The sequence below is a fragment of the Anomaloglossus baeobatrachus genome, chromosome 2 (assembly GCF_048569485.1).
Source record: "Anomaloglossus baeobatrachus isolate aAnoBae1 chromosome 2, aAnoBae1.hap1, whole genome shotgun sequence".
Lineage (NCBI taxonomy): Eukaryota > Metazoa > Chordata > Amphibia > Anura > Aromobatidae > Anomaloglossus > Anomaloglossus baeobatrachus.
In genome coordinates, this window is record NC_134354.1 from 399,166,424 (window position 1) to 399,190,347 (window position 23,924).

The 23,924-nt window shown below is 51.5% G+C and overlaps 1 protein-coding gene and 1 pseudogene across 4 annotated transcripts in view; both read left to right on the plus strand.

Moving 5' to 3' along the window:
- SRRM1 (serine and arginine repetitive matrix 1) overlaps positions 1–23,924 on the plus strand; it is a 165,785-nt gene that overhangs the window by 87,766 nt on the left and 54,095 nt on the right. For all 4 annotated transcript variants that reach the window (XM_075336082.1, XM_075336083.1, XM_075336084.1 and 1 more), the window contains 6 exons: positions 13,067–13,255; positions 13,385–13,504; positions 14,564–14,835; positions 14,967–15,047; positions 16,909–16,995; positions 17,185–17,326. In XM_075336082.1, the coding sequence (XP_075192197.1) occupies positions 13,067–13,255; positions 13,385–13,504; positions 14,564–14,835; positions 14,967–15,047; positions 16,909–16,995; positions 17,185–17,326 (891 nt within the window). The remainder of the gene's footprint in view (positions 1–13,066; positions 13,256–13,384; positions 13,505–14,563; positions 14,836–14,966; positions 15,048–16,908; positions 16,996–17,184; positions 17,327–23,924) is intronic.
- On the plus strand, positions 1,847–1,960 carry LOC142292798 (U6 spliceosomal RNA; annotated as a pseudogene).

A 23,924-nucleotide genomic window follows, 5' to 3' on the forward strand; every position in this document is an offset into this window, starting at 1 on the left:
ATATGTGTATTTTTTGTTTAATCCTTTAATTTTTATTGGGGCGAATGGGGGGTGATTTTAAATTTTTAGGTTGTTTTATTTAACTTTAAAGGGAACCTGTCAGGTGCAATATGCACCCAGAACCACGAGCAGTTCCGGGTGCATATTACTAATCCCTGTTTAGCAGTCCCTGTATACACTAGCATAGATACACCGCTCTTTAGAAAAAGTATTAATAAAGATAATTTCTTACATGCTAATGAGGCCCACGACTAGTCGCAAGGGCATGACTTTCCTTGGCTAGCCAGCTCACATAGTATGTTAGTATACCCACAGGGGCGTGCTAACATACTAACATGCTAATGAATGCGCAGCTTCACCACATATACCTCACTTTTCATGGCGGCCGGCAGAGGATGGATGTGCACTGCACATGGGCCGGAGTCCCTTGGACTTCCGATCATGCTCATTAAATTGATGCCGAGTATAAGCTTCCTGGCTTCAGTGAGGTATAGTGCATATGACCGGAAGTGCTGGGGACTCCAGATCATGCGCAGTGCACATTCATCCTCTGCTGGCCGCCATTAAGACTGAGGTATGTGCGGCGGAGCTGTGCATTCAATAGCATGTTGGTATGCCCACAGGGGTGTGCTAACATGTTAAGGGTGGCGACTAGCCAAGGGAACGCGCGTCCTTGAGATTAGTCCCTGGCCTCATTACCATATGATAAACAATCTTTAGAAATACTTTTTCTAAAGATCTCTATCTATGCTAGTGTATACAGGGACTGTTAGGCTATGTGCGCATGCTGCGGATTTTCTGCGGATTTGCTGCAGAAAATGTGTCTAACATTTCTGCTGTGATTCCCCAGCAATACCTATGGGTATAAAATAATGCTGTGCACACACTGCGTTCTTTTTACACCTGCGGATTTACCCACGGAATTTCCGCTGCAGAATTAATGTGCATATCACTTCTTTCTCTGACGCCTCATTGGGGGACATAGGACCATGGGTGTTATGCTGCTTATCCATAGGAGGACACTAAGTAGATGCAAAGATGTTGGCTCCTCCCCTGCAGTATACACCCCCTGGCTTAGCCAGGCTACTTCAGTTTTAGCTTAGTGTCTATAGGAGGCACATCTCTGCAGATTACTGCAGCAAGAATTTTTTGTTTTTAGAGGACAATGGTTCCTTCGGGGACCGATTTCCCAAAACCATCAACAGGCGGGAACGCGGAGTATCGCCTCCCTGTACCCCCTCCTGCGACGCTGGATCCTGGGCTGTTACTCACTGGACGACAGGTCTCATGGCACTGATTTTCCAGAGCCCAGAGCAGATGAAAACTTCCTCAGCCCCTCTTCCAGGCTCTGAGTTGATACAAGTTCTGCACCAAGTGTGACCAGGCATCAGACTGCCATCTCCACAGGAGCTGAGGTGAGCTCATTCCGATTTTTCCAGAGCACAGAGCAGATGAAAACTTCCTCACTCCCTCTGGCAGGGTCTGAGTTGATACAAGTTCTGCCAGCAGGCGTCAGAATCTGCACACTGGCTCCCTGACGGGAAATTGGAGCAAAGGTCACACTGACTGGATGCACATGGGCTGTGATTGCAGACTCCTACATAGCATTCCACCTGTGGTGGGGGGGAGGGGAGAGCTCCCAGGACTCAGTGCAGCCGCAGCTGTGGTACACTTTTATAGAGGTTTTTCTTTTTCTGTTCACCATTGTTGTGCATGGCTGGAGGAGGGAAGGTGAGTCCCTTCCCACCATTTTTTGTTTTGTTTATTATATTTTCTTATGCCTTCTTGTCAGAGCTAAGCCCTGTCCCCTCCAACACTCGATAAGCCACGCTCCCCCTCACACAGGGTGCTAGCTTTGGCAGCACATATGCTCAAATGCAGAGCTACACAGAAGATTAGCATGGCCCCTGCACAGCAGGCCAAGGATGACATGGAAATTCGTGAAACATTCAACATCCTCCTTCCCACAGAAACTGTGACACAGGAGGAGGGGGGGGGGGCTATCAGTGTTCTGGGTGAGTTATAGCCTCACTTGCATATTAGCTATGCAGAGCATTGCTCCCTCAATACAATCAGTTTGTGGCTCATCAGCCAGGGGCTGTAGTCACATGTTTTATGCCCTGCACAACTATAAGACGCTGAGCTACTAGGGGATCATAGCACCTTTTCCTTCTGAGAGTCCGGTGCCCCTGTAGCTTACCCCCCCGCCACCACCGCAGCAACCGCTGCCAGCCTAGAGCCTACGGCTCCTAGTCCCCCGGAATGGGCACAGTTCCCAGAACCTGGTGCTGGCTATGCAACGTCGTCCTCACACCCCTCGGGGCCCCTGGACAGAACGCAGCCTGATGACACCTCTATAGAGGGTCCTTCTGATAAGAATCAGCCCTCTGCTTCACTGGTTGCAGATCAGAAAAAGGGCATGACCCCCATGGTTCTCCCTCTGGGGTACACAGATGGGGTTCTCCCACATGTTCCGCGGTCTCTGAGGAGCCGGAGGAAGGGGAATGATGTTTGTACAGGGATGATTCCTTGGTTTCAACCTCCCTGAGCGATCAAGCTGCGATGGGCTTATTGCAGCAATCAACCAAAACTCTGCATGTGGAAGATCTCCCATCCACTACTACTGACCCTGCGGTCTCCTTTTAAGAGGGTGAAGAAACCTCAAAAAAAAAAAAGAAAAGGGATTTTTAACGCTGCTTCGGTATCCGTAAACTCATGGAGTCCCGGTACCCCTTTGGCTTAGCTGTCTCTAAGGGCTGGGCTGATCCGGCCTCGGTGGACCCTCACCCGGCTTCCGCCTGCCTGAAGGACCACTCCTGTCTTTTACTTGATGGATCCTCCTTCAAGAACCTGACAGACAAGTGGAGAAGCTCGATCGCTCTGCCTCGAGACCGCGGGTCCCTCTCCCCTTCCGTGTGGGTCGCACAGGCACCAGGACTACCAGTTTCCCTCAGACCCTCACAGATGTAACAGTTCACATTGCTGCGGCGACAGAGTAGCTCATGCAGGCCCCCCTCGGCGCTGCTACCTGCGCAGTTATTGCCGCCTCAAATACCATAGCCATCCGTAAGGCCCTCTGGTTCCGATAATGGAGAGCGGACTCTGTCTCTAAGAAGCCTCTCGCAGTACTCCTTTCCAGACCGATGGTTTGCCGATCATCTGGACGGGCTTTTTTTTTTTTTGTCTGACGCCACGGGAGGGAAAGAGTACCTCCCTCCCCCAACTCTAGCCCAGGATGTTTTTTACTAGACACACAGGGCCCGACCTTCTCAGCCCTCCTCGAGTCCACCTCGACCTGGCAGTCTAGACAAAGACCGAGGAGTCTCGTCGTCCTCCATCTGGGCCGCCGCCTCAGACCACAAATGGGTGTGATACCTTGTGTCTTCCGGTTACCACATTGAATTCTGAACCCGATCCCCTGGTCAGTCTTTTCTCTCAAACCCCCCCAGAGGCTCCAAAACACCACGTGGCCTTCTCAGCAATCCACTCCCTCCAAACGGCGGCGGTGATGGTACCTGTTCCGGACGGCGAGAGGTTCAAGGCCTTCTATTCCAACCTCTCGTGGTCCTCAAAAAAGGACGGGTCAGTTCGTCCCATCCTGGACCTCTAACACCTGAGCAAACGTGCACGTAAGGAGATTCAGAATGGACTTCCTAGGGTCCATTATTACCTTTTATGGTCGAAGGAGAATTCCTTGCCTCCCTATCTATCAGGGACCCGTACCTGCACATACCCATCGCTCCAGCTCACCAAAAGTTCCTCCGCTTCGCAGTTCAGGGCTTCTTTTTTTTTTTTTTTTTTTTTTCCATTTGTGGCCCTACGCTCTTCTATCTTGCTTGGATGACCTCCTCATCAAGGGCACAACCAGCGTGCAGATCTCTGTGGGCACCCTATCCCGCTTAGGGCGGCTTCTGACTCCAGTCAAATCATCCCCGGTCCCGTCAAAATCAGTCACCTCCCTGGCCATGTCCCTGGACACTCTTTGGAGCTTGATACTTTCCCCTCAAGACAAGGCGACTGCTCAACAACAAGCGGTACACTGCCCTCTACATACTCCTCTCGCTCCATACGATTCAGTATGAGAGTGCTAGGTAGGATAGCGGCGGCTATAGAGGCAGTGCTGCTCGCTTAGTCACACCACAGCCCACTGCAGCTTGCGCTTCTAGCTGCCTGGGACAAGAGCCCCTTTTCCTTGGACGAACCTTTCACCTGACACCTTCAGTCAGCTATGCGCTTTGCTGGTGGCTTCAGTCCTCTTCCATATCGAGAAGGAGTTTTTCTCCCCCAAGTGGACTGGCTACTCCTGACCACGGACGACAGCCTCTTAGTCTGGGGAGCAGCGTGCTGGCTCAACACTGCTTCGGGACGTTGGACACTCCAGGAGTCTTCCCTTCGCAGAAATCATCCTGAAAATCAGCACGATCTTCTCGCGCTCAGGTCATTTCCCCCTTCTGCTAGCAGGTCGTTTGATTCGGGTCCAATTGGACAATGCAACAGCTGTGGCGTAGGTCAATTGGCAGGGAGGTACCAGCAGCAAGACAGCTTATCTTGAGGTCCTCAGGATTCTCACCTGGGCCGAATCGACGGGGGTCTGTGTTTTCAGCGTTACACATACCGGGAGTAGAGAACTTGGTGGCGGACCTTCTAAGTCGCCAAGGACTGGCTGCCGGAGAGTGGTTTTCTCCTCCCAGAAATGTTCCCACACATCTGCACTCACTGGAGTACACCAGACGTGGATCTAATGGCCTCAAGGTTGAACGCAAAGGTACCCGCGTTCTTAGCCAGGTCACGTGATACACAGTCCATTGGCACGGATGCTCTAGTCTCCTGAAGTCGTTTCAGTCTGCCTTACATGTTTTTCGCCTCTGCCCCTGCTGCCGCGAGTAATCAGGAAGATGAAGGCAGAAGGAGTCCCGGTGATACTAATAGCACCGGACTAGCCCAGGTGCGCCTGGTATGCTGAATTAGTACAATTGCTCATGGCGCCTCGTAAGCATCCCAGACCTGCTGACCCAAGGGCCCATTTCCCATCAGAACTCCAGAGCCCTGAAGCTGACGGCCTGGCCATTGAGACCTGGACTTTAACAAGAGCGAGACTCTCTCCTGCGGTCATCTCCACCATGTACAGTGTCCGAAAGCCGGCCTTCATCCTGTTTTTACCACCGTACGTGAAAAACTTTCCTTTCCCAGTGCAGGGAATCTAATGTCCAACCTATGCCTCTGGCGATCCCCAGAATTCTTGTTTTTGTTTTTTTTTTTTTGTTTTTGTTTTTTGTTTTTTTTTTTTGGCAGTCAGGTTGCAAAAGGGGTTGGCCCTCCGCTCCCTTAAGGGGCAGGTTTCATCTCTCTTGATATTCTATCAATACCGCCTAGCTTGCAATCCGCAAGTCAAGACTGTCCTCAAGGGTTTTTCCCATCTAGTTTCCCTGTAAAAAACGGTCGCTGGACCCATGGGACCTCAATCTCGTTTTGGACGGTATCCAGAGGTCCCCTTTTGAACCTCTTAAGGAATCTTCTCTTGCTCTTCTCTTCTGGAAGGTAACATTCTTAGTGGTGATTACGTCCATCAGACAAGTTTCGGAACTGTCAGCACTCTTGCCACGAACCCTTTCTGATCTTTCATCAGAACAAGGTGGTTCTACGCCCCTGTCCGGATTTTTTTCCGAAGGTTACTTCCCCGTTTCATATTAACGAGGAGATTGTTCTGCCTTCCTTTTGTCCACACCCAGTCCTTGGGGTGGAAAGGGTTCTATATTCGCTAGACCTTGTGAGGGCTCTCAGATATTACGTACCTAGGACAGCCCCTTTAGGAACATAGATTCCTTGTTCGTCATTCTTGAAAGGCCTAAAAAAGGAGAGGCAGCTTCATAGGCAACGCTGGCTCGCTGGATTCACTCTGTGATCCAGGAGGTCTACCGCTTGCAACTCAAGCCCATTCCTAGTGGGCTGCGGACTCATTCCACGCGAGCAGTTGGCGTCTCTTGGGCCATTAGGCATCAGGCTTCAGTGGAACAGAGGTGTAAGGCTGCGACCTGGTCTTGCCTACATACTGTTTCAAAGCATTACTGAGTCCATACCCAGGCTTCGGCTGAGGCGAACCTAGGTAGGAAAATTCTGCAAACGATAGGTACTCCACTATCTCAGTAGGCGCTCCTGGCTATCTGGGACTGGTTCCTAGTCCTTGGGTTGCGTTGTTTATTGTTTACCCACCCATGGACTGCTTTAGGACGTCCCATGATCCTGTGTCCCCCAATGAGGCGTCAGAGAAAAATGGATTTTTGTGTACTCACCGTAAAATCGTTTTCTCTTAGCTATCATTGGGGGACACAGCACCCTCCCTTTTGCCTTGTTGGGCCTTAGCTTTTTTCTGTCTCAGTACTTTTGTTATGCGTATTCACTCACGTTTTGTTACTTGTTCTCCTACTGCTTGTGTACTAAAACTGAAGTAGCCTGGCTGAGCCAGGGGGTGTATACTGCAGGGGAGGAGCTAACATCTTTGCATCTACTTAGTGTCCTCCTATGGATAAGCATGGTCCTGTGTCCCCCAATGATGGCTAAGAGAAAACAATTTTACGGTGAGTACACAAAAATCCGTTTTTTCTGCAGGTACCTGCGGTTTTTGCCATTAGATAATGGTAAAAAAACCCTGCAGGGATAAAATCGCAGCAAAAACGTGGGTGCGGTTCTACCGTGTTTTTTTGCCGCAGGTGCGGTATTCTGCCAGAGGGTGCGGATTTTTCTTAAAAGTCCATCTTCTAGTGCGCACATAGCCTTAGGCAGTGATTAGCAATATGCACCCAGAACTGCTCGTGGTTCTGAATGCATATTGTACCTGACAGGTTCCCTTTAAAAACTTTTTTCTTTTTTTTTTTTTTCTTTTTTCATTTTACTAGTTCCCTTGGGGGCTAGAAGGATCAGCAGTCTGATCGCTGATTCATGTCTCCTTATCAGAGCAGCATCTCTCTGATCAAGAGAAATGCTGCGTTCTTGTTACAGCCAGCGCTCTGTTGGCTGAAACAGGAACTACGTCATGATAGTGACAGGAGTCCTCATATTACCATGTGCTGTCATGGCAACCATCGGCTCCCCGTAATCACCTCACAAGGCCTCTGATGGCGACGAGGAAAGGCGCTTTCCCTACTGCGACACTTTGAATAGCGCTTTCTCTGACGCCTCATTGGGAGACACAGGACCATGGGTGTTATGCTGCCTAACCATAGGAGGACACTAAGTAGATGCAAAAGCATAGCTCCTCCTCTGCAGTATACACCCCCTGCCGGGCCAGGCAGCCTCTGTTTTAGCTTATTGTCTGTAGGAGGCACTTCCTTTCAAGGTTTGTTATTTTTTGAGGGCGACTGTTTCCTTTTGGGACAGATCTCCCACTACCATCAACGGGCGGGAACGTGGAGTGTCGCCTCCACTCTGCTATTTTCACTGCCTGGACTGAAGCACTGTTTAAGGTGAGATCCCCCCTGACAGGTTTCCCAGACAAAGGGAGAAAAGACGGTGCAGGGAAGGCTCCCAGGGCTGCAAACTGTCAGAAGCTTGAATTTACAGTATTTATTATGAGAAAGTCCCTTGCTGATTGCAAGGAGGAGAGCCCCAAGGATCCTGAACACAGTGTTAACTTTTCTCTAGCTTGCTGGCTGGAGGAGGGGGGGGAAGTCCCTCGCTGTTTGCAGAAAGTCCTGCACAGATAATTTCCCGTGGCAGGGGGAGGGCACAGAGCTCAGGAGCTCATTGTTTATTTGCTCTGTTTATTTGCTCAGAAAAGCCGGCAGAGATAACCACCAGCGACAAGCTGTGTGCTGACTGCAGGGAGAGGGAGGAAAACTGTCAGAAGCTCCCTTCCCGCCGTTTTTAACTACCCACAGCGGGGGGGGGGGGGGGGCACACTGACTTTTTCTTTGCGCTCTTTTAGCGCTAAGCCCTGCCCCCCGCGGCCTCGATAAGCCCCTCCCTCCCCCAGGAAAGTGTGGGAAGATCTCCACAGAGCTATCGTCTGATTCTGGTGAGGTGATTGCTTCACTTGTAGCCCTGCTGAGCATTGCTCCCCCTCCTGGGATACTCCTATTAGGAATATGCAGAATTCTAAGGGCACTAAGAGTGCTAAGGCCCACATAGTCTATTATTCAGCCTGCACTGCCTGCCACGTTGAGCTACCACGTAAACACACCTCTTCTTCTCTCTGTCAATCCTGTGCCCCTATAGCCCCCCAAGACCCCCTGCCACCACCGCCGCAACCGTCAGCCCAGAGCCTAGGGCTCCCAGCCCACCGGAATGGGCACAGTTTCTGTCCCAATCCATGGAAAAACTGTCATAGAACCTGGTGCTGGCTATGCAATGTCGTCCTCCACACCCTTCTGGGTCCCTGGACGGAACGCAGCCTGAGGATACCCCTATGAAGGATCCTTCTGAGATAATCCGGGCACATGCTTCACCGGTTGCAGGGATCAGGAAAAGAGCACACGGTTGGGTGTCTCCAGCAGGCTCTCCCTCGGGAGGACACAGGGCAGGCTCTCCCACACGCTCCACGGCTTCTGAAGAGCTGCAGGAGGGAGAATGCGGTTTGTACCAGGATGATTCCTTGGTTTCATCCTCCCCAGATGATCAAACTGCAATAGACTCCCTTATAGCAGCAATCAACCAAGCTCTGCATGTGGAGGATCCCCCATCCATTACCACTGACCATGACTCTCCTGTCTTTACCCGATGGTTCCTCCATCAAGGACCCGACAGACAAACAGGTGGAGCACCTCGCCCGCTCTGCTTTTGAGGCTGCGGGTTCCTCCCTTTCGCCCTCCTTTGCCACTGTGTGGGTCGCAAAGGCGATCTCGGTCTGGGCAGAATCCCTTAACACTTTGCTTGAGGAATCCCAGTTCACTCATACCTTCAGAGGTAACAGCTCAAATTGCCGCTGCAGCGGAGTACCTCATGCAGGCCTCCATGGACGCTGCTACCTGCGCAGCTTTTGCCGCCTCAAATACCATAGCCATCCGTAGAGCTCTCTGGCTCCGACAATGGCGAGCGGACTTTGCCTTCAAGAAGTCTCTCACGGGCCTCCCCTTTTTTCCAGACCGATTGTTTGGCGAACGTCTGGACAAGCTCATTTCTGACGCCACAGGAGGAACGAGTACCTCCCTCCCCCAGCTGAAGTCCAGGACGTCCTTCACCAGACGTCCACAGTCCTCGTTCCGCTCCTTTCGGAACTCATTTGGTTGGTCGACATCCCGTGCTGTCCCCGCCACCAGCCGCGGACTACGCAGGGACCGACCGACCTCAGCTCTCCCCGAAACCCACTTCATCATGGCAGCCTAGACCGAAACAGTCCAGGACTAGGTAGACTCGGCTATGACGTTTGTTTGCCCCGGAAGACACACTCATTGTAGGAGGTCGACTGCGGCTTTTTCAACACATCTGGGCTGCCGCAGACGACAAATGGGTGCGAGACCTTGTGTCTTCCGGTTACCACATAGAATTTCGGACCCGACCCCCGAGTCGGTTCTTTCTCTCAAACCCCCCAAAGACTCAAACGACGCAAAGTTTTTTTTCCTCAGCAATCCACTCGCTCCAAACAGCAGGAGTCATAATACCTGTCCCAGACGACGTGAAGTTCGGGGGTTTTTATTCCAACCTCTTTGTGGCCCCCAAAAAGGATGGGTCAGTTCAACCCATCCTGGACCTCAAACACCTAAACAAACATGTGCACGTACGGAGTTTCAGAATGGAGTCCCTAAGGTCCATTACTGCATGCATGGTCGAAGGGGAATTCCTCGCATCCATAGACATCAAGGACGCGTACCTGCACATACCCATCGCCCCAGATCACCAAAAGTTCCTCCGCTTTGCAATTCAGGACTCCCACTTTCAATTCGTAGCTCTACCCTTCGGCCTTGCCATCGCACCAAGGGTCTTCACCAAAGTCATGGCGGCCGCCATGAGCGTCCTTCACGCCAGGGGAGTAGTCGTTCTCCCTTACTTGGACAACCTCCTCATCAAGGTCCCCTCCTTCCGCGACTGCTCAACCAGCGTACAGATCACCTTGGACACCCTATCCCGCTTAGGGTGGCTAGTGAATCTGGACAAATCATCGCCGGTCCCATCACGATCCATCACCTTCCTGGGCATATCCCTGGACACCCGTCGGGGCTTGATCCTTCTCCCTCAGGACAAGGCAATCGCTCTTCAATGAGTGGTACGCTGCCTTCTACGTCCTCCGTCTCGCTCCATTCGATTCAGCATGAAAGTGCTCGGCAGGATGGTGGCGGCTATAGAAGCAGTACCCTTTGCTCAACTGCACCTCCGCCCACTGCAGCTAGCCCTTCTAGCGGCCTGGGACAAGAGCCCCTTCTCCCTGGACAGACATCTTCACCTGACGCCTTCAGTCAGGTACGCACTCCGCTGGTGGCTTCGGTCATCATCCCTATCGAAGTGGAGATCTTTTCTCCCAGTGAACTGGCTGATCCTGACCACGGACGCCAGCCTCCTAGGCTGGGGAGCAGTGTACCGGCACCACACTGCTCAAGGACGTTGGATGCCCCAGGAGTCTTTCCGACCCATAAACATCCTGGAACTCCGCGCGATATTCCTCGCGCTCAGGGCGTTCTGCCCTCTGCTAGTGGGTCGTCAGATTCGAGTCCAATCGGACAATGTGACAGCTGTAGCCTATATCAATCGGCAGGGGGGGCACCCGCAGCAAAGCGGCTTATCTCGAGGCCCACAAGATCCTCAGCTGGGCCGAGTCGACGGGGTCAGTGATATCAGCGGTACACATACCGGGGGTAGAGAACTGGGCAGCAGACTTTCTAAGTCGCCAGGGCCTGGCCGCCGGAGAATGGTCTCTCCACCCAGATGTGTTTCTACACATCTGTACTCGCTGGGGCACACCAGACGTGGACCTAATGGCCTCAAGGTTGAATGTAAAGGAAACCGCGTTCATAGCCAGGTCACGCGACCCGCAGTCCATCGGCGCGGATGCTCTAGTTTGCTCCTGGCACCACTTCCGCCTGCCTTACATATTTCCACCTCTACCCCTGCTGCCGCGGGTAATCAGGAAGATCAAGGCAGAGGGAGTCCCGGTGATACTGATGGCACCGGACTAGCCCAGGCGTGCCTGGTACGCCGAATTAGTACAAATGCTCGCAGACGCACCGCGGCGCCTTCCAGACATCCCAGACTTGCTGACCCAAGGGCCCATTTCCCATCAGAACTCCAGAGCCCTGAAGCTGACGGCATGGCCATTGAGACTTGGGTATTAACAAGAGCGGGATTCTCCCCCGCGGTTATTTCCACCATGATCAGCGCCCGAAAAGCCTGCTTCATCCCGCATTTACCACCGTACGTGAAAAATCTTCCTTTCATGGTGCAAGGAAACTAACGTGCAGCCCATGCCTCTGGCCATCCCCAGAATTCTCGACTTTCTACAGTCTGGCTTGCAAGCGGGGTTGGCTCTCAGTTCCCTTTAAAGGGCAGGTCTCAGCGCTCTCAGTCTTCTACCAATGCCGCCTGGCTCAAAAACCGCAAGTCAAGACCTTCCTCCAGGGCGTTTCCCATCTAGTTCCCTCGTACAAATGGCCGCTGGACCCATGGGACCTCAACCTCGTTCTGGACGGTCTCCAGAGGTCTCCCTTTGAACCCCTCAAAGAATCCTCCCTTGCTCTTCTGTCCTGGAAGGGAGCATTCCTGGTGGCAATTACGTCCATCAAACGGGTTTCGGAGCTAGCAGCACTCTCTTGCCGCGAGCCTTTTCTGATCTTTCACCAGGACAAGGTGGTTCTGCGCCCCCTTCCGGGATTCCTTCCAAAGTTTCTTACCCCGTTTCATTTGAACGAGGACATTGTTCTGCCTTCCTTTTTGTCCACCCCAAGTTCATAGGGTGGAAAGGTCTCTGCATTCGTTAGACCTCGTCAGAGCTCTCAGATATTACATATCCAGGACAGCCCTCTTAGGAAAACGGACTCTTTGTTCGTCATTCCTGAGAGGCCTAAGAAGGGACAGGCAGCTTCAAAGGCGACTCTGGCTCGCTGGATTCGCTCTGCGATCCAGGAAGTCTACCGCTTGCAAGGCCCATTCCTAGTGAGCTGCGGGCTCATTCCACGCGAGCAGTTGGCGCTTCGTGGGCCATTCGGCATCAGGCTTCAGTGGAACAGGTGTGTAAGGCTGCGACCTTGGTCTAGCCTACATACGTTTTCAAAGCATTACAGAGTCCATACCCAGGTTTCAACTGAGGCAAATCTAGGTAGGAAAATTCTGCAAACTGCAGTAGAGCACCTCTCTCAGTAGGCGCTCCAGGCTGTCTGGGACTGGTTCCTAGTCCTTAGGTTGTGTTGTCTTCTTTTATGTTTCCCACCCATGGACTGCTTTAGGACGTCCCATGGTCCTGTGTCCCCCAATGAGGCGTCAGAGAAAAACAGATTTTTGTGTACTCACCGTAAAATCGTTTTCTCTTAGCCATCATTGGGGGACACAGCACCCACCCTGTTACCCTGTTGGGTCTTGGTTCTCTCAGTACCTTATTTGGTTATGACTCTTCTTTTCTCATGTTCCTCTGAGAAGTTTTTACTGTTTTTTTTTTTCTCCTGCTTGTGTACTAAAACTGAGGCTGCCTGGCCCGGCCAGGGGGTGTATACTGCAGAGGAGGAGCTATGCTTTTGCATCTACTTAGTGTCCTCCTATGGATAGGCAGCATAACACCCATGGTCCTGTGTCCCCCAATGATGGCTAAGAGAAAACGATTTTACGGTAAGTACACAAAAATCCATTTATCACATTTTGATTTTAAGAGGTTAACAGTCGTGGCAAGATCATGAATCCATCTGCTTCTGCAAGGCACACATGTCTGCTATTCAAATTAGCAGACATGTGTGGGGATCACCATCGGCTCACTTCAGCAGCCGGTGGTGATCACCCCTTCATGATTTAGAACGTACCGGTACGTACTAGGTCGTAAAGGGGTTAAGCAAGGAGTATGGCAGGTGAACATGGAGGCCACTGATCAGCTTCTCTTTATTGTTTTGATTCTCTTTTCCCCCTAAATATGCCTATTAAAGACTTTATTTTCTTTCAGTGACATAGTTAAGGTTTCCAAACCTGATTCTGCACCAGATACCAAGGATGCATCACCAGAGCCAAATACCCGGAAAATTAAAGAGAAAGAGCGACATCGTCATAGATCTCGTTCACGTTCAAAATCAAAGTCCAAATCTCGTTCCCCTTCCCATTCTAGACCGCGAAGACGTCATCGTTCAAGATCCAGGTAGGTGATGGACCATTTTTAGAATTTTTTTTCCGTCTAAGCTTTTTTTTTTTTTTTTTTTTAAGTTAAAATTTTAAATTAGCAATACAAAAATTGTTGATTTCACAATATTTCTTGATTATATAATAGGTCCTACAGCCCAAGAAGGCGACCTAGTCCCCGGCGTAGGCCATCTCCTCGAAGGAGAAGCCCTCCTCGCCGAATGCCTCCTCCACCTAGACACAAGAGAAGCAGAAGTCCAGTTAGACGGTATGTATTTGATAGTCTGCTGTTCATCTTTACCCCTTATATCAGAGGTCCCCAACTCCAGTCCTCAAGGCCCACCAACAGTGCAGGTTTTTGGGATTTCCTTAGTATTGCACAGGTGTTAATGTAATTACCTGCCCAGGTGCTGCTTCCAACAGCAGTGCAATGCTAAGGAAATCCTGAAAACATGCACTGTTGGTGGGCCTTGAGGACTGGAGTTGGGGAACCCTGCCTTATATGACCGTATTGTAAATATATGACGTAGGGTTAAAGTGAATGGGACATCTGATACATGCTACCCAATCCATGGACGACCGGAATCGTCCACTGGCTGTACGAACTCGGCTATGTACAGTATGTTGGACTCTGAAGCATTGCGTCATTTCATAGAAAAGCATACTCTAATAGCCACCAGGGACCGAGCTGCGCTGTAGGCTAGTTGAACAGGTTGGGCTTCAGAGGCTTCTCCTTGCCCAGTCCCCTGGACTGACAGATCTGCCCCTCTAGGTTTTTTTCTTCTCTCACATAGCAGTTAGCTTCTCACCTCTCTCCTTTCCCTCTCCTCTTCCAAAGAGACGTACAGTTATAAGTCACTAACCAAGCAGCTTTCACAAAAGGTCTCCTAAAGAGGGCATTCTTCTGTTGCTGTAAGATCCTGTATTCTTCAAATGCCCTGTTATCTCTGTTTGTAAATATGGAGATGATAGTGTAGAAGCAGATACAAAACCACTGACAGCGAAATGTTGTAGAGTAGAACTTGTGCAGCGCTATATAGTTCCACTAATACTACAGCTCTCTTCACCAAAGCTGTCACTCAAAGGAGATCCTGCCCTGCCAGAAACGAGGAAGTAAGGAAACTGCATTGCTGGGCTGCTCGAAACCACATGAGAATACCCCTTTAAGTCTTGTTGAGGCCTGATCACTAAAGGGTTAATGTTAGTGTAAGATATAAGTTCTGTATGAGAGCATATACCAGTTAATGGTTATTGCATTCTTCAATGTTTTTGTTTGGGTTTTTTCTTTTAAAATATTTTCAACATTTCTTTATTTTTCAACGTTCAGTCGGAGGCGTTCTTCAGCATCCTTATCTGGAAGTAGTAGTTCATCCTCCTCTTCCCGATCACCACCCCCACCCCCTAAGAAGCAGCCCAAAAGAATTTCTTCCAGCCCACCACGCAAGCCACGCCGCTCCTCTCCATCTGCCAGTCCTCCACGCAGACGTTATAGACAGTCTCCACCTCCAAGCCCACCACCGAAAAGGAGGTCTCCATCACCACAGCAGTTACCTCGTTCTAGGAAGCCTAGAGCTTCTGTTTCACCAGCTCGTATTTCAGGTAATTACAAACTTTTCCCATAGTTCATAAGACTTGTGTAATCGTTTTATGGTTTGTGGATATTTTTTTGTTTTTTGAGGTTTTTTTTCTAACCTAGTTTACATTAAGCTTTTTGTTGTATTTTATTACAGCATCAAAACACAAAATTATAGAGAAGCGGAAATCTCCTTCACCTCCCCCAAAACCACGCAAAAGGGAAATATCTGAGTCAGGTAAGTCATGTATTTTTTTTTTTTTTTGTGTCTGTCCCTCAAACTATATGCAACGCTACATATGAGGTCTGTGTTAGGCTACTTTCACACTTGCGTTGAACGGTATCCGTTGCATTGCGTTGTGTAACGGATGCAACGGATGTGTTGCATATAGTGACACAACGGATGCAACGGATGCTGCAAAACAACGCAATTCGTTTTGATTTTTTTTTTTTTTTTTCCCGGTTTTACCAGCGGCAGACTATAGTGAACGATCAGCTGATCGTTCCCTGCAGCCGGCCGCTGGGTGATCAGCTGATTGCTCCCAGTAGCCGGCCGCCGGGTGATCAGCTGATCGCTCCCGCCTGCCGGGTGATCAGCTGATCGCTCCCGGCTGCCAGGTGATCAGCTGATCGCTCCCGGCTGCCGGGTGATCAGCTGATCGCTCCCTGCAGCCGGCTGCCGGGTGATCAGCTGATCGCTCCCTGCAGCCGGCTGCCGGGTGATCAGCTGATCGCTCCCTGCAGCCGGCTGCCGGGTGATCAGCTGATCGCTCCCGCCCGCCGGGTGATCAGCTGATCGCTCCCGGCTGCCGGGTGATCAGCTGATCGCTCCCGGCTGCCGGGTGATCAGCTGATCGCTCCCTGCAGCCGGCTGCCGGGTGATCAGCTGATCGCTCCCGGCCGCCGGGTGATCAGCTGATCGCTCCCTGCAGCCGGCCGCCGGGTGATCAGCTGATCGCTGTCACTTGCCGGCGCCCGGGCATGCCGGCGGGCGGGCGCTCAGCTGAGCGCTGTGACTTGCCGGCGGCCGGGCATGCTGGTGGCCGGTCATTCAGCTTAGCGCTGTCGCTTGCCGACGGCCGGGCGCTCAGCTGAACGTTCGGCCACCGCGAGCCAAAATAAAGTTTGATTTAAAAAAAAAAAAAAAAAAAAAAGAGCATGCGCAGTGAAATCCAGAGGATTCCGCTGCTCAAAATAACGTTACATGCTGCGTTCCTCCCGCTGGGCGGAAGCAACGGAGCGTCGCCCAGCGGAAGCAACGCAGCTCCTTTTGGTACAATCCGTCAACCATACAAGTCTATGGGAAACAGCGGAATCCGTTAACGGATTCCGCTGTTTCCCAAAAGGGCGGATTGTAACGGAAGGAAAATAACGCAAGTGTGAAAGTACCCTTAAGTATTGGCTCTGTTTGGCCAAAAGTTGCCACATAACTGCATGCACATCACCAATGTATCTATTAAATTGATCTCAACGGCTGTACCGAGTAGACATCTCGAGCCCACTTTTTTTTAAATGGTAAGTCCCTCTAACTCCTTACCGACAGATTAATATATCGTATTCCACCCCCCTGATTTTCATGTGGGTTTACAAGCCGAGCCTGCATATTTGTCCGCAGATAATGGCTGAATTAAACCGCATATGCTCCGCTCACAGCTGTTAACCTGTTAAGGGCCACTGTCAGACAGCATCATTTAAGGCATGTCACTCTATGGGCCCATCAGCATGCACGTGACATGATTATGAGGCACTGATGGGTTGCCATGACACCTGGGGGTCTGCTGAAGACCCCCTTTATTGACATGACTGTGCTCCTATGAAAGTCAGCTTTTAGCTGGCGTTCAAAAGAAAGAGACCAGTTATATACAGCAATGCTGGTGCACTGCTCCTATATAGCACAAGCAATTAGACACAGGTTCAAGACCCCCAAGGGAACTATTAAATTCAGGGAAACTTTTTAAAAAAAATATATGGAAAAAAAATTCAAATAATATAAAAATTGAATTCAGACCTTTTTTTCCCCCCCCATTGAAAATCAAGAAGGTGAAAACAGGCGGGGGTGGGGGGGGGGTACGATTGCTCATAAAATTTTGCTTTTGCAGATGATGATAAGGGAGGCAAAATGGGAACATCTGATTCAGTCCAGCAACGTCGTCAATATAGGAGACAAAATCAGCAATCCTCCTCAGGTAATTAATGTTTTACTTATTCAATCTATAGACTTTGTATTTTGCTGTAACCAAGTAAAACTGGTCACATATGTCACTTTAGGCAATGATAGATGGGACATTTTGTGATCAGAAAAGTTGTTTTGTTTTTTTTTCTTACTATTGTGAGAATTGGCTTTAAAACTTTGAAATCTGCGGTTTCAATTTTAGATTCTGGGTCATCCTCCTCTTCAGAAGATGACCGGCCAAAGCGATCAGGAGTAAAAAATGGAGAAGTTGGGAGGAGACGTAGGCAATCTGCATCAAGAAGTCCATCACCTTCACGGAAAAGACCCAAGGAACCTTCTCCACAGTAAGTACCTGTGTACCTATAGTAGTTTCTATTACATTTCACCAAACATTTGCTCTGTTCACACTAGTAGTGATCTTTTTCAAACTGAAGATTATTCTGATAGAAAGTCACTCATATCAGAAAAATAATACTCAGAAGGAAGAGGGGTTTAGTAGAAGCTTTTTTTAAATGTTCCCTTTGAAAGAAATTACATAATGTACATGAACATAACTTTACTTTCTGAAGCACCAATAATTTGAGTTGTCACTGCTCACTTCTGCCGTCAGTTTCCTCTGCAGGAGGTATTAAGGGTCTCTGTTATACACAATGTTCCAAATTATTATGCAAATTGGATTTAGATGTCATAGCAATTATTTATTTCTTCGTCGCTCTATTGGGAGACCCAGACGATTGGTGTATAGCTACTGCCTCCGGAGGCCACACAAAGCATTACACTAAAAAGTGTAAGGCCCCTCCCCTTCTGGCTATACACCCCCAGTGGGATCACTGGCTCACCAGTTTTCTGCTTTGTGCGAAGGAGGTCAGACATCCACGCATAGCTCCACTGTTTAGTCAGCAGTAGCTGCTGACTATGTCGGATGGAAGAAAAGTGGGCCCATATAGGGCCCCCAGCATGCTCCCTTCTCACCCCGCTGGTGGTTTGTAAGGTTGAGGTACCTATTGCTGGTACGGAGGCTGGAGCCCACATGCTGTTTTCCTTCCACATCCCCCTGAGGGGCTCTGAGGAAGTGGGATCTTACCGGCCCCAAAGCCCTGAGGCCGGGCTCCATCCACAGACCCATTGAACCTGCTGGATGTGGAGCGGGAGTGCCGTTCAGGGACAAGGCCCTGCACCATTCAGGTACTCTGTGTCCCCGTACACACAGGCACAGCACACTCCAGACTTGCTGGGTGTGCTAGTGCGCCGGGGACAGTAAAGGGTTACAGTCACTGCAGCCTAGCTGAGTGACTTTATGTATGGGGAACTACCGCGCCGGACGCTCGGGAGCGGCGGCGCGGCTGGGACTTGTAGTGCGCCGGGGACTTAGCGCCGACCGCGCTTTTACGGCGGCGGCGCTTATAAATCCAGTCCCCGGCTTTTGCGGCCTAGCTCCGCTTCGTTCCCGCCCCCACCCTGTCAATCAGGGTAGGGGAGAGACGCTGTACAATCAGCAGCGCCGAGGGCTGGAGCCTTATTTACATGCTCCAGCCCTCTCACTGGACACTGTGGGACGCCGGTTTCCCGCTCTGACTTGGGGGCACGCCCACGGCCCGCCCCTACTCACACGAGCTGGAGAAGACGCCGGCAGCCATTCCTGCAGTCCGAGCTGAGAGATCGGACTCTGGGCAACCAGGCACAGGACTAGGGCGACCACACACCCGCTTATAGGCGGGCGGTAAGCGGCACCTGAAGTGCTGACCCCACTAAATACCGCAGTTGTCCATTTGTATTTTTATGCTTACACTGCATAGGTCGCTATCTTTGGCTATATGCCCTCTTAGATGGCGACACATCAGCAGCAGGAAAGCAGGGGTGCTAAGGCACAGGCTTTCTATGCTGCTTGTTTTGCACGTACTGAAGTGTTCATGTGTATTTATGCTTGTATGCTATACACTGCACTGTACGGTCGCTAGTCTGGGCTATTTTCGCCTAGAATGACTAGACTACAGCAGCAGAAAAGCAAGGGTGCTGAGGCACAGGTTTTTTCTATGCTGCTTGTATTGCAGGGGTTGCAGTGTTCATTTGTACTTATGCTTGTATGCTATACATTGCACTGTATGGTCCATATTCTGGGCTATATTCTCCTAGATGGCTAGTCTACAGCGGCAGAAAAGCAGGGGTGCCAAGGCACAGGCTTTCTATGCTGCTTGTATTGCATGTGCTGCAGTGTTCATTGTACTTTATGCTTGTATGCTATACATTGCATTGTACGGTCGCCATTATTGGCTCTATGTCCTAGATGGCTAGTCGGCAGCAGCATATAAGCAACACAGGCTTTCGATGCTGTTTTTACTGCATGTGATACTGTTCCACGGCACTGAACCCCATTGTGTGCAATGCTCCCCTGGAGCACTTGGTTAGCCGGGGTCTCTACTAGACGTGGCCAAAGGAACCACCTGTCAACCCTGTCCAAGGACAGGGATGGAGTTGCAATGGGATAGAGACTTGCAGTCCGGACAGGCCATGGGCAATCTGGATCATTGCTCCCTGGCCACCCTCATTGGGAATAAAATCGGTGCTCCGGGGGGGGGGTCCCAGGAGGCTCTCTGTATGATGAGGCAGACGTAGCTCATCAGGACTTTGATCCTGACAACGCTCTCAATCCGGATACACCGGATGGTGACGCCATAAGGAATGATCCTATAGCGTCCATCAATGGAATGTTGGATCTTTCTCCCTCAGCTCCCCCAGCGGAGGAGTCAGCTTCACAGCAGGAGAAGTCCCATTTCAGTAGCTCAAACGTATATTGAGTATTTTTCTGGCCACGCTGACTTCAGAGAAGCAGTCCAGGAACACCACGCTTACCAGATAAGCGTTTTCTCCAAACGTATTAACGATACACGTTATCCTTTTCCCCCTGACGTGGTCAAGCGCGGGACCCAGGGTCCAAAGGTGGATTCTCCAATCTCCAGGCTTGCGGCTAGAGCTATAGTTGCAGTGGAGATGGGACTTCACTTAAAGATGCCAGACAGATGGACTCTGGTTGAAATCTGTCTATGAGGCTATCGGCGTGTCGGTTGCTCCGGCATTTACAGCCGTATGGGCACCCTAAGTTTTTCAGCTGTTCTTGCACAGCTGGTCTTGAGCATATGTACATTTGTGCCGCAGGGGCGTCCGTAACCTCGCAATGTCTGCATTGCGACTTACCCTATTAATGCTGTCCTGGAAGGACAGTCGAGGTTTCGGTCCTTCCCAAGCTCGGGCAGGTCCCAATTGTCCTCGCCCAGAAGAGCTGAAAAGCCTCAGAGGGGCTCAGTTTCCGGGGGCTCATTCACGCCCAAGGAAGGCAGCCGGAGGAACCGCTACCAAGGCGGTCTCCTCATGACTCTCAGCTCTCTCATCTCTCCGCATCCGCGGTTGATGGCAGACTCGCTCGCCTTTGGCGACATTTAGCTGCCACAGGTCACAGACCGGTGGGTGAGGGACATTGTGCCCACGTAAACAGGACAGAGTTCTGTTCTCGTCCTCCGACTCGATTCTTCAGAACGTCCCCACCTCACCACCGAGCCGATGCTCTTCTGCAGGCATAAGGAGTGGTACTCCCTGTTCCTCTTCAGGAACAAGACACGGTTTTCCTCCAATCTGGTTGTGGTGCCAAAAAAGGATGGCTCTTTCCGTTCCGTTCTGGACCTAAAACTGCTCAACAAGCACGTGGAGGCCAGGCGGTTCCGGATGAAACCCTCCGCTCCGTCATTGCCTCAATGTCTCAAGGATATTTCCTAGCATCAATAGACATCAAAGATGCTTATCTCCACGTGCCGATTGCTACAGAGCACCAATGTTTTCTACGTTTCGTGATGGGAGACGACCATCTTCAGTTCGTAGCTCTGCCATTCGGTCTGGCGACAACCCCACGGGTGTTCACCAAGGTCATGGCGGCAGTGGTAGCAGTCTTGCACTCACAGGGACACTCTGATCCCTTACTTGGACGATCTACTTGTCAAGGCACCCTCTCAAGAGGCATGCCAACTCAGCCTGAATGTTGCGCTGGAGACTCTCCAGACGTTCGGGTGGACCATCGACTTTTCAAAGTCAAACCTGTCACCGACCCAATCACTAACGTATCTTGGCATGGAGTTTTCATACCCTGTCAGCGCTAGTGAAGCTTCCGCTGAACAAGCAGCGGTCACTACAGACTGGGGTGCAGACTCTCCGTCAAGGTCAGTCGCACTCCTTAAGACGCCTCATGCACTTCCTCGGGAAGATGGTGGCGGCAATGGAGGCGGTTCCGTTTGCGCAGTTTCATCTGCGTCCTCTTATTGGGACATTCCCCGCCAATGGGACGGGAAGTCAACATCCCTGAACAGGAAAGTATCCTTTTCGGAAGGACTCTCTGCAATGGTGGCTTCTTCCCACCTCATTATCACAGGGAAGATCCTTCCTACCACCGTCTTGGGCGGTAGTCACGACAGACGCGAGTCTGTCAGGGTGGGGAGCAGTTTTTTCTCCACCACAGGGCTCAGGGTACGTGGACTCAGCAGGAGTCCACCCTTCCGATCCATGTTCTGGAAATCAGAGCAGTGTATCTTGCCCTACTAGCCTTCCAGCAGTGGCTGGAAGGAAAGCAGATCCGAATTCAGTCGGACAACTCCACAGCGGTGACATACATCAATCACCAAGGAGGGACACGCAGTCGGCAAGCCTTCCAGGAAGTCCGGCGGATTCTGACGTGGGTGGAAGCCACGGCCTCCACCGTATCCGCAGTTCACATCCCCGGCGTAGAAAACTGGGAAGCAGACTTCCTCAGCCGCCAGGGCATGGACGCAGGGGAATGGTCCCTTCACCCGGACGTGTTTCAGGAAATCTGTAGCCGCTGGGGAAGGCCGGACGTCGACCTAATGGCGTCCAGGCACAACAACAAGGTCCCAACCTTCATAGCACGGTCTCGCGATCACAGAACTCTGGCGGCAGACGCCTGAGTGCAAGATTGGTCGCAGTTCCGGCTCCCTTATGTGTTTCCACCTCTCGCACTCTTGCCCAGAGTGCTACGCAAGATCAGATCCGACTGCAGCCGCGTCATACTCGTCGCCCCAGACTGGCCAAGGAGGGCGTGGTATCCGGATCTGTGGCATCTCACGGTCGGCCAACCGTCGGCACTACCAGACCGACCAGACTTACTGTCCCAAGGGCCGTTTTTCCATCGGAATTCTGCGGCCCTGAACCTGACTGTGTGGCCATTGAGTCCTGGATCCTAGGGTCTTCAGGATTATCCCAAGGGGTCGTTGCCACCATGAGACAGGCTAGGAAGCCCACGTCCGCTAAGATCTACCACAGAACGTGGAAGATATTCTTATCCTGGTGCTCTGCTCAGGGAGTGTCTCCCTGGCCTTTGGCATTGCCTACCTTTCTTTCCTGCAATCTGGGTTAGAAAAAGGTTTGTCGCTCGGCTCCCTTAAAGGGCAAGTCTCGGCGCTATCCGTCTTTTTTCAAAAGCGTCTAGCACGGCTTCCTAAGGTGCGCACGTTCCTGCAGGGGGTTTGTCATATTGTACCCCCGTACAAGCGGCCGTTAGATCCATGGGATCTGAACAGGGTACTAGTTGCCCTCCAGAAGCCGCCCTTCGAGCCTCTGAGGGAGGTTTCACTTTCTAGACTATCACAGAAAGTGGCTTTACTGGTAGCGATCACATCTCTTCGGAGAGTGTCTGAGCTAGCAGCGCTGTCATCCAAGGCTCCTTTCCTGGTCTTCCACCAGGACAAGGTAGTGCTGCGCCCCATTCAGGAGTTTCTCCCGAAGGTGGTATCCTCTTTTCATCTTAATCAGGATATCTCTTTGCCTTCTTTTCTTCAGCGCTCTATTGGGAGACCCAGACGATTGGGGTATAGCTACTGCCCTCTGGAGGCCACACAAAGCACTACATCAAAAGTGCAAGGCCCCTCCCCCTCTGGCTATACCCCCCCGTGGTATCACGGGTTCTCCAGTTTTAGCTTTGTGTGCGAAGGAGGTCAGACATTCCATGCATAGCTCCACAGATTTTAGTCAGCAGTAGCTGCTGACTATTTCGGATGGAAGAAAAGAGGACACATATAGTGTCCCCAGCATGCTCCCTTCTCACCCCTGGATGGTGTTGTAAGGTTGAGGTACCTATTGCTGGTACAGGGCTGGAGCCCCACATGCTGTTTTCCTTCCACATCCCCTGGTAGGGCTCTGTGGAAGTGGGATCCTGCCGGCCTCTCAGCTCTGACGCCGGGCTCCATCCACAGACCCATTAGAACCTGTTGGAGACGGAGCAGGAGTACGATCAGGGACAGGCCCTGCATCATACAGGTACTCTGTGTCCCCGGCAGGCACAGACACACTCCGGGCTGGCTGGGTGTTGTAGTGCGCCGGGGACCGCAACGTTGGAGCCAGTGTCCCTACAGATTACTGGGGGATTGTTTGTGTATGGGAACGCAGCGCCGACCCCCTCTGGACCGGGCGGCGCTGCTGTGACTTGTGGTGCGCCGGGGATCCGCCGTCCGCGCTTTTACGGCGGCGGCGGTTATAAATTGAGTCCCCGGCTTTTTGGGCCTAGGACGCCGGCAGCTCCGTTTCGTTCCCGCCCCCACCCTGTCATTCAGGGTAGGGGAGAGACGCTGTTCGCTAGCAGCGACGAGGGCTGGAGCCTGATTTACATGCTCCAGCCCTCACACTAGGCACAGAGGGAAGCAGGCTTCCCGCTCTTAGCCAGGAACGCCCAGGGCCCGCCCCCCTTCCTCTCAGGACGCCGGCAGCCATTACATGCAGTCTGGCTGGAGGAAGGACGCAAGGCTCTGGGAGACCTGGACTAGGGGCTATCTGGCGACCACACACCCGCTTTTTAAGCGGGCGGTAAGCGATTTGTCTGTGCTGGTCCCTCTAGTGCCTCACGGTGTATCGGTGTACTGTACAGATATTTAAATATTGTATTTCTTGCAC